This window comes from Palaemon carinicauda, chromosome 28, assembly GCF_036898095.1.
Source record: "Palaemon carinicauda isolate YSFRI2023 chromosome 28, ASM3689809v2, whole genome shotgun sequence".
Classification (NCBI taxonomy): domain Eukaryota; kingdom Metazoa; phylum Arthropoda; class Malacostraca; order Decapoda; family Palaemonidae; genus Palaemon; species Palaemon carinicauda.
The window spans coordinates 18,425,131-18,435,808 of NC_090752.1; the positions used below are offsets into that span (position 1 = coordinate 18,425,131).

General features: G+C 45.2%; 2 protein-coding genes across 2 annotated transcripts; both read right to left on the bottom strand.

Annotated features, from left to right (window-relative positions):
* Nucleotides 1–921: 921 nt before the first annotated feature.
* On the bottom strand, nucleotides 922–1,752 carry LOC137621698 (uncharacterized). Its single transcript, XM_068352214.1, has one exon. It carries the CDS (start codon nucleotides 1,750–1,752, stop codon nucleotides 922–924), a length of 831 nt encoding a protein of 276 aa, XP_068208315.1.
* Nucleotides 1,753–1,864: 112 nt separating this feature from the next.
* LOC137621699 (uncharacterized) lies at nucleotides 1,865–5,955 on the bottom strand. Its single transcript, XM_068352215.1, has 6 exons — nucleotides 5,123–5,955; nucleotides 4,713–4,957; nucleotides 4,065–4,515; nucleotides 3,051–3,942; nucleotides 2,564–2,708; nucleotides 1,865–2,346 (listed from the first exon to the last, which is right to left on the bottom strand). Exons 1-6 carry the CDS (start codon nucleotides 5,953–5,955, stop codon nucleotides 1,865–1,867), a joined length of 3,048 nt encoding a protein of 1,015 aa, XP_068208316.1.
* Between the last annotated feature and the right edge of the window lie 4,723 nt (nucleotides 5,956–10,678).

Here is a 10,678-nt window from a genome sequence, read left to right on the forward strand (position 1 = left end):
TTAGGCTAGGATTTTCTTTCCCTGTCCAGAGCCATAGTTCATGAGCTTTGAGTTAGGGTCAGAACCTCAGAGTATCAGTCGTTTGCTCCCAGCTACCCCATTAAGTGAATGAACTGTCCTTTTGGTCTCCGCTGGACGGCAAAAGGGGGGAGGAGGCTCTGCCCTCCCCCCGAGGCCACACCTGGTAGGGTTACGACCCTTCCTCCCTGTGGCCTAGTGACTTGTCCTGCACCTACCTTCTCTAGGCTAGGGGATACGCTTCCCCTAGCCTAGGTTAGGCAGGCTCTAGGATTCTGTTTCTTTATAGTGTGGGACGGCACGGCCATGCCGTTCTCTTACTGTACTAACCCACCCTAGGCTGGAGAATGTAGTCTTCCTATACCTGGGATGGTGCCAGTACTGAAACAGAATCCCCTTTAGGGTGTTGGGGGAGGCTCACACAAACCCCCACACCCCTTCACAGGACCCTTTCCCCCTCCCCCTCTGTCCTTTGGTGATGGCCTAGCCATCACACCCCTGTCCACTGTCCTACAACTCGACCGAGTGCCGGCGGGTTGTGGGTATTCGTTCCACTCAAGACAACAACTCTGGGAGTGAACGAAGACAGAAGACATTAAGGCAGGAACAGAAAATTCAGGATGTAAACAAACCGCCATTAACAATGCTCACCTTTATTTCGTTAAGTCAAATACAAAATTTCCCAGATAGCTCTTGGTAAATAAGTACCAGTTATTCAAACATAAATAATCATATTTTACACCCAAATTAATATAAGCAAAGAATGAAAAAATAAAGGAAATCATTTACAAACAAATTAATCAAATAGGAGGTTTACTCATATCCAGCATTCTCCCCACCATAGGAGTACTTACCAATACTCCTATATACATAAAGGATCAAACGCATATATAAGGTACAGTATTACAAATTCAATTTCTCTGGAGCCCTTACAGCACGACCCCTACGTGTATATGACAATGTAACACCCTTTGAAGTTTCAACATCAACACTTCTAATGAAATCATCTTTACCCGGATACACTTTTACAATAACTCCAAGTGGCCAAGAAAACCTAGGAACATTATCTTCACTGACCAACACCATAGAACCTTTCTTTAAATTACATTTAGACACAAAACCTTTAATGTTACAAGGCAAATTTCTTATATACTCCGAACTCCATTTCTCCCAAAACTTACCTAACTGCCTTTGGAGGGCGGATTCTCGCATACACAAGTCTCTGGAAGTTACGCAAGAAAAATGTTCATCAACATTACCCGGTTGAAAACCAGCAGTACGACCAATAAGAAAATGTGAAGGAGTCAAAGGATTAGAAATGTCAGGTTCTTCTCCCACAAAGGTTAAAAGCCTTGAGTTAATGCATGCTTCGACTTCATGCGGTGTAGTTTCTAATTCACATCTAGATAGGCATTTCGTACCTAAAGTTTTCTTGAGAGCCGACTTAACTGACCTTATCAAGCGCTCCCAGCAACCTCCCCACCAAGGAGCACGGGCCACAATAAACTTCCACTGAGGAGCTAGTGGGCCAAAATACTGCTGCAAGACATGAGAAGCACTAACAAATGTTTTTGCATTATCAGAATAAAATGTTGAAGGAATACCACGCCTTGATGTAAATCTACGTATGGCAAGAAGACAATCTGGCAGAGATAGAGAATCGGTAAGCTCTAAATGTACAGAACGTACAACAGCACATGTAAAGAGTAAAATATACAACTTCTTGAGGGGCATGTCAGCACAAAACAAAGGGCCAGCATAATCTAAACCAGTTACAGTAAAGGGAGGAGCAGATTTGCCTCGTAGTTCAGGAAGAGGAGCTACAGGCTGACGGAAGGTCTTCGAATCATGCCTGCGGTAAGACACATGCTCTACATACAGCCTTAGCTAACCTCCGAAGTCTAACAATCCAATAACTATTTCTCAAAGTAGACATAAGAGTAGACACACCAGCATGTTTTAAAAGAACATGTTGGAAGCAACCCAAAGCCTTCACTATATGACTTGGGGGAAGAATAATAGGATGCTTGCTTTCATAGCACAGATCAGAGTACTCTAAACGACCTTTGATTCTCAAAAGACCTTCATTATCCAGAAAGGGGTCTAACTTATTCAAAGGGCTTCCCCTTTTAAGCTGTTTACCTTGAGTTAAAGCTAGGATATCCTGAGGATATGCGTCCCTTTGCACACAATGAAACAATTTTGTCTTAGCCTTGGTTAACTCATCATAAGTCAATGGACCAAAGTATTTGGTAGATTGAGGTTTACAATTCTTAGTAAATCTCAGTCCAAGCCACAATATTGAGGGCTTTAGGAAATTTACTCCATCTGAAAAATTCAAAAACTTGGGGAAAAGGTTCTACTGCTAAGCAAGCTACTACAATCTTATTACAATTTTCATCATCATTCAAATACATCTCTACTTGCTCAGGCTGTAAAGTTAAGGTCCCTTTAAGTCAAGGTGGACCAAAAAACCAAATATCAGAAAGAAAAAGTTTTTCAGCAGCTATCCCTCTAGAGATGAAATCAGCAGGGTTTTCCTTACCTGGACAATGATACCAACAACTAGGAGAGGTTAACGTCAGAATTTCAGTAACTCTGTTTGCTACGAAAGTCTTCCATCGACTAAGATCTCCCTTAATCCAAGATAAAGCAACAGTCGAATCTGTCCAACAATAATAGGACACCTCCTTCGTAAGAAATAGTGCAGATTTAACAAATACTAATAAACGCGCGCAAAGTAATGCACCTAATAACTCTAAACGAGGCAATGAAACTTTCTTGATAGGGGCTACCTTACCTCTACTCAAAACTAGAGAAACCTGAAATAGATCATCTCCCAGTGGAACTCTTATATACACACAGGCCCCAAAGCCCCTTTCAGATGCATCCCCAAAGGAATGAAGTTCTAAACCTTTTATGCCTTTCCACTGTAGGCTAGGAAAATAACTTCGCTGAATCTTCTTAGGGTAAAGTTCCTTAAAACCCTTTAACTAATTTTGAAATTTCAAATTTAATTCTTTGAGCAATACTTCATCCCAGTTAAGCCCAAGTCTCCATATATCCTGAAAAAGAATTTTAGCAAGCATAACAAATGGACTAATTAAGCCAAGAGGGTTAAAGCACCTGGCTATGACACTTAGAACATTCCTCTTAGTAGATATCACTTCAAACTGAGATTCAATAATAAATTCATTAAATGTAAAACAATCTTCTTCAGAAAACCATTGCATACCAAGAATTTTCACAGATTCATCTCCCCCATATAATTCAAATATCTCATGGAATTTCTCCCTTAAAGCTTTACTATTTGAATTCCACCTAGACAATGACATACCAGCTTCAGCCATAATCTTGCTTGCCTCATTAAACTCTACACATGCTTCAGCATCACTGTCAGCACCTGACAACCAATCATCTACATACAAGTTATTATATAATTCATTTACAACTTTAGAATGGGGATAATTTTTCAAATGAGTTTTGATGGTAGCATTTAATAAAAATGGGCTGCTCTTATTACCAAAGGGAACACGAACAAATCTCATAATACGTACAGTACCATCACAATTCCATAAGAATCTGTGTACATCTTGGTCCTCTCTCCGAACCTTGATCTGCAGGAAAGCCTTAGTAATATTAGCTGTTAAGGCTACCTTCCTTCTTCTAAATCTTATCAATACTCCAACAGGATCAGGATTCAGAGAAGGTCCACATTCAAGACAGTCATTTAAGGAAATGCCATTATAACCCACTGCCGAGGCATCAAACACAGGCCTAACCTTAGTAGAATTGCTACTCTCACGCACAACAGGTCGGTGATGTAAATAATATACAGGATAAGATGTAACCATTTCAGAGGGAGGAACTTCCTTAATAATACAATCTCTCTCATATTCTTTAAAAACTTCATCATATATTCTCCTTAGATCAGGAAATTTTTCAAGTTTGACATTTAAATTATCTAACCTTTTCCGGGCCAGTTTTTCATTAAATGCAGCCTTTGTTTAGCAACATCAGATTTCCAAGGTAAAGCTACCTCATACCTATCATCATTAAATTTTACAGTTTCAGAAAATGTACTCATTACATTACTTAATGCACTATCATTAGAAACAGCCTCTTTAGTACAAATACCCACAGATTCCAAATTCCAAAAGTTATTCAAAGCAGATTCAGAAACATTATTGATACACAAAAGTTGGGAATTTACATTTCCTTTATCAAAGGACTCATTACAAGAACCAGATAAAATCCATCCAAATAAAGACTCTTGGGCAACTAAGTTTTCATACTGTACATATTTATTAGGTAACATGAACTTCCAATAAGCATCTAACCCTACTAAAATATCAACATTAACATGACGACTATTCATATAATCATCTGCTAACTGTAGAGAATAAAAATGCTTAATTTCTACATCAGGGACACTAGGGCGGAACAAAGGTGCACAAATATCAGGTATTTCAAATGCAAGTAAGGAATGACTCTCCTCTTTAATATCAATCAAATTTAAATCATACACATTACATTGATTCCTTTAGAGGCTTTACCACCCCCAAATGATGAATACGATATACATTCATTCATAACCCATCTAGGTTGGACTTTTTTCACAAATTTACAAGAAACATAAGATCTGTCTGATCCAGTGTCAAAAAGTACAATAGCTTGGTACATGCCCTTCTTACCCCAAACCTTGACCTTTGCAGTCTGCAACACATTACAAGTTTGAGACAAAATATTATTATTTGGGTTAGATTCACAATGAGTCACACCACAATGAGTGACATTTTCGGTAGGATTAGTAACAGAGGAACCACTTGTGCCTGCAGCTTGTCCATTAGGATTACTCTCATTTGCATTAGATTTAGTGCCAGTACAACACAAAACATTATGCCTTCCTTTACATTTCACACATTTTGCTGAGCATTCCCTGGAAAAGTGCCCCTTTCCCAAACATCTAAAACGCAACTTAGCAGAACTAATAGCCTATTCCCGATCAGCCACAGAGTTTCAAAATAACATTACAATTTTCACTTTTGTGACCTTTATTACAAAACATACACTGAAACCTATGCCTATATAGGCCTACACCAACTTCGGAAGACGTTTGAAGGGCTGAGACTGAACTCTCTTTTCTGATTCAACGAAACGATCATCTGACTTTCCTGCATGAATATCCTTAAAGGTGTCTGACCGCTCTCGGCGCTCTATTTCTCTCTGTAAAAATTTCAATAACCATGAGAGATCACTCTCATGCCCAGAACCTTCTCTGGACCATTCCAAGCGGATGTCACTGGGTAACCGAGATAAAATAACAGGTGGCATAAATACCCCATACTGTTTACCAGCTACTCCTAAAACCTCTAGGCTACGTACATGGGTTAAAAGTTCATCTTGCAATTTCCACAAGGACGGTATGTGCTTGGAGCTACCAGGAGCAATCTTAGTAGGCAATGCAACACCTAACAAAGCCTGAATATGAGCAAAAATAATACGTTCTGGTTTACCAAACCTCTCCTTTAACATATTGCAAGCAATAGGATAATTGACACTAGTCTGGGATAATCTTTGAATCACTGCTCGTACTTCTCCTTCCAACAGTGACTGTAAATAACAAAATTTACTTATGGTAGGAATATCACTGTCATCTACTAAAGCAACAAACCTATCCCAGAATGATTGCCACTCAGTTAAAACTCCACTGAATTTGGGCAACTCCAATTTAGGCAATCTTACATTAACGTTGCACAAAGAATCGACAGAAGCAGAACCGCTTTCACTAAGCCTAGGCTGACTTTCATCTTTAGCCATATCAACTAACCTTTGGGTAGCCTGTATCCTGGGAGCTCTTACCTCTCGCCGAAACTTATCTGCATACTCAATGTCCTCTTCTAAGTCCTTGGAATCGCAAATTTCCAATTCCAACATTGACTGCACATCATCCAAAGTGGCCAGACGTTTGTCAAATTCGTCAACGACGTCTTACAACTCCACTTTGGTAACGTTTTGGTCGTCCAGCAATACTTGCAAAGCATTTGACAACCGAGTAGCCCGCCACGGGCTGCGGCGCGGCTCTTCCTTAATTTTCCTTCCTTCATTCTGCCTTACTACACAAAAATTGGATTCAGCAACTATATCCAGAGAATCCTGGGTCTGGGCACCAAATATTCGCTCCACTCAAGACAACAACTCTGGGAGCGAATGAAGACAGAAGACATCAAGGCAGGAACAGAAAATTCAGGATGTAAACAAACCACCATTAACAATGCTCACCTTTATTTCATTAAGTCAAATACAAAATTTCCCAGATAGCTCTTGGTAAATAAGTATCAGTTATTCAAACATAAACAATCATATTTTACACCAAAATTAATATAAGCAAAGTGTGGTGAAATACTGGGGAATTTACAACCACATATGATTACTCTCTTTAAACTGTAAACCCTCGTGCACCAACTTCGCACGAGGCCAAGTTACATAACTGAGAAACACACTTATTTAGGATACATCTGCTGTTTACTTTACCTTTGATTCAAAACTATATTTCCTGCACCAATTCTTTTGGGGGTGATGCCACACGGGTTCACAAAGACTCAATTAAAAAGTTTGACATATTGTAAGGACAGTGAGACAAGCGTCACCAAGTTCAACTGATACTTTATTTGAATGTGCACGGAAATACATAATAAGGTGCAGACGGAAACGTAGGATTACATTGGCGCCAAGTTAGATTGAAGTGCCCGCCAAAATATATGTGTTTTCTTACACTTACAAATATATGAATTATGGGTTAACAAAAACATGTCATGAAACGATACATATATCAAAATGTAGCTCTGGTAGAGCGGAATATATATACATAGGACACCACAGTGTGGCGAAGAGAGAATTTAAATAAATAAGTAGTTTGTCGATTTTCTGGACGACGAAGGGATCGGTGTCCTTACAAGTACTCCCCCCCCCAAGACATCGGGCGGCGTAGAGGGCTGATGATCAATCTTCGTATCTCTTCGGGCGTTGGAGGGTTCCTCTTGTTTTTGAACGGAGGGGCGCGCTGGCGGTCGGTGTAAGGATCTCTTCCTCTTGACGTCGTTTGATGATTTTTCCTTCGTTGGGCGGCTTGTTTTGTGGCGGAACTCTGGGTCTGCCAGGTCCAGCGGAGGCGGTGTCGCTTCCTTCGAGAAACGCTGGTTTCACGCGGTCTATAGAGATCCAGTCCTCTTGGCCATGGACGTCGAGAAGGAAGGCTTTCGTTGTCTTTTTAATAACCCAGTAGGGACCTCGATAAGGTCTAGTCAGTGGTTGTCGATGAGCGTCGACACGGACGAAAACGTACTCGCAGTCATCCAGGCTTTTTGGCTTGAAGTGCTTGGTTCTGTCCTGGTAAGTTTTGAGACACGGCCTGAACTTCCTGGCGATATCCCTTAGGTGATCCAGCTGCGTGTCGTCGGTTGATGAGGGAAAGAATTCGCCAGGAACTGCGAGCGCTTCCCCGTAAACTTTTTCGGAGGGCGAAGGTTCGCCGTCTGCGCGAGGGGCGGTGCGAAGGCCGAGGAGTACCCAAGGAAGTCGTGATTTCCAGTCCCCGTCGGTGCAGCTCGCCATCAGGGACGCCTTGAGGGCGCGGTGCGTTCGTTCGACCATGCCCTTTGCCGCGGGGTTGTATGCCGTGGTGCTGTGGAGCATCGTCCCCATCAGGTTCGCCAAAGCCAGCCATATTTCTGAGAGGAAAGCGGGGCCTCTGTCAGTCGTGATGTCGTCAGGAACGCCAAACCTGCTCACCCAGCTTGACAGGAGGGCTTCGGCACATGCTTGAGTCGTAGCTTCGGTCATCGGCGATGCCTCCAACCACCTCGTGGAGCGATCGATGATCGTAAGTAGGTAGCGAGCGGATCCAGAAGGGGGCAATGGTCCCACGACGACGATGTGTATATGTCCGAAACGTCTTTTTGGCTGGGGAAAATCGCCCACCCCCGATTCGGTGTGACGGCTGACCTTGCTTGACTGGCAGTTGATGCATTACCTCGCCCATTCCCGGGCGTCCTTTTTTATCCATGGCCAGACAAACTTTTCAGACAGAAGGCGAGCGGTGGTGCGTCCTGAGGGGTGCGAAAGTCCGTGGATGATATCGAATATTTTCCTTCTGCAGGAGGCTGGTACCCAGGGACGAGGGCGGCCCGTGCTAGTGTCGCAAAGAATAGTTACTCCTGCTGGTCCGAGGGGAACCGCACTTATCTTGAGCGCGGATGGCTCCGTCAGGTGAACCTGTGCTTCTCGGTCGGTGCGTTGTTCGGTTGCGAGATTGGCGTAGTCGATTCCCAGGTGGATCGCGTCAATTTCAATCCTTGAAAGGGCGTCCGCGACTGGGTTTTTCTTTCCTGGGACGTAACGTATGGTGCACCCGAATTCGGCGATTGATGCGAGATGACGTTGTTGTCGGGATGACCATGCGTCCGTTGATTTCGTGAAGGCGTGGACGAGGGGTTGATGATCCGTTGCAATCGTGAAGGGGGTACCCTCCAAGATGTGCCTGAAGTGGCGGACGGCGAGGTAGACGGCGAGGAGTTCCCTATCGAAGGTGCTGTATCTTGTTTCGGCGGGTTTCAATTTCTTGCTGAAGAATGCCAGCGGTCGAGGAGAACCATCGACGAGTTGCTCAAGTACAGCCTCGCAGGCGACGTTGCTGGCGTCGGTCGTTAGTCGCAGGGGCGCGTTGTCGTCGAAATGAGCCAGGGTGGTGGCATTCGCAAGGGCATCCTTCGTCCGAGCGAATGCCTGTTGCTGGGGCAAGCCCCACTCGAGTTTTTTTGCTTTTCCTTTCAGGACGTCGTCGAGGGGTGACAGGGTTTGTGCGATGTTGGGAATGAAGCGCCTGTAGTAATTGACCATTCCCAAGAACTCCTGAAGTTGGCGAATGGTCGTAGATATTGGGAACTTCCTGATGGCGTCGACTTTGGTTGTCATGGGTTTTACCCCGCGCGAGGATACACGGTGACCAAGGAAATCCACTCCCTCCGCACCGAACGTACATTTGTCGAAGCGTACGACTAGGCCGTTCTCCTGTAGGCACTTTAGGACGGTGCGGACGTGTCCCCGGTGTTCCTCCTTGGTTTTCGAGAATATCAGGATGTCGTCGACGTAGCAGACGCAGAAAGGTAGGTCACCCGGAATGCTATCCATTAGTCGTTGGAAGGTTGCCCCGGCGTTGCGTAGACCGAAGGTTGAGTATGCGAAGGTGTAGGATCCGAACGGCGATACAATGGCAGTTTTCGGGATATCTTCCGGGAATACGGGGACCTGGAAGTAAGACTTGAGAAGGTCCATCTTGGTAAAAAACCTTGCTCCGTGCAACGCGTTCGTTAGGTCCTGCATGTTGGACAGTGGGTAGTGATCGGGCGTCGTGATGAGGTTGAGGCGCCTGTAGTCGCCGCAAGGTCTCCAGGACCCGTCCGGCTTTTTAACCATGTGCAGGGGTGATGCCCAGGGGCTCGATGCTTTCTTACAGATACCCATGCGTTCCATGTCCTCGAAGGCGCGTTTGGCATCCTTCAGTTTCTGAGGTGGGAGGCGGCGGAATTTGGGAGGTCCTGTCGTTGTGATGTGGTGGTAGATGCCATGCTTGGACGGGGAACCTGGCGAGTGTCGGAGCTCGGGCTTGAAAACCTCGGGAAACTCTCGTAGGAGGTCGGCGTAGGGGTGCGTTGTTACGGCGGATACGGACATTGTTGCAGGGCCATGTTCTAGGGCGCGAGACTGGCAGGTCCCCGTGTCGATGAGACGTCTGTTAGCGACATCGACGAGGAGTCCATGGTGGGCGAGGAAATCCGCACCGAGGAGGGGGCGATTGACGTCGGCGATAGCGAAGGGCCAAGAATACGAACGGCCCATGATAGATATCTTTAGGGTCTTGATTCCATAGCACCGTATGGGAGATCCGTTGGCGGCGATGAGTGAGGGAGCGTTTTTGTCGGGACCACGGTCTAGGTCGGACTTCGAAGGAGGGAACGTTGACTGCATTGCGCCGGTGTCCACCATGAGTCTACGGTTGGAAATGGTATAGAGGATACAGAAACCAATCTTGTTATGGTTAACTGCGGCCGCGATGGTGGCAGGTGGATGCTTCCGGCGTCATCTTCTAGGGAAACTGCATGGTGCTCTATATTTCTTGGCGTCACTGCCGAACTGTTGGTGGTAGAAGCACCATGCTGGGTTAGGCCTAGGGTTTGGTCGCGTCGGTTGCGGTGGTTTCTTTCTTGAGAGAATGTTGATCTCGTCGTCCTCGAGGGCCATTGCCGAGGAGTCTATGGAAGAGCAGCTGCTGAAGGAGGAGAACGGAGGCGGTGTTGATGATGATGCTCCGAGGCGAGATGCTTTGGAGGCCTCGTGGAGCTTCTGAGCCTTCGACAGGAGTTCGTTCATCGGGAGCGTGTCGGCGTCTGTCAATTAGGCCCGTACATCCTGTGGTAGGCGTCGAAGAAAGATCTCGCGAGATAAGCTAATCTCACGTCGTCGGCCGTTGCTGTCTGTTTCGGGGAGCATGAGCAGGCCGGTTAGCTCGTCCCACGCCTCGACAGGAGAGGTGTCACCCATGGGCTTGCCGGCGAGGTCCAGTACTTTCTGTGCCCTTGCTGAGACGGAGAGGGAGTAGATA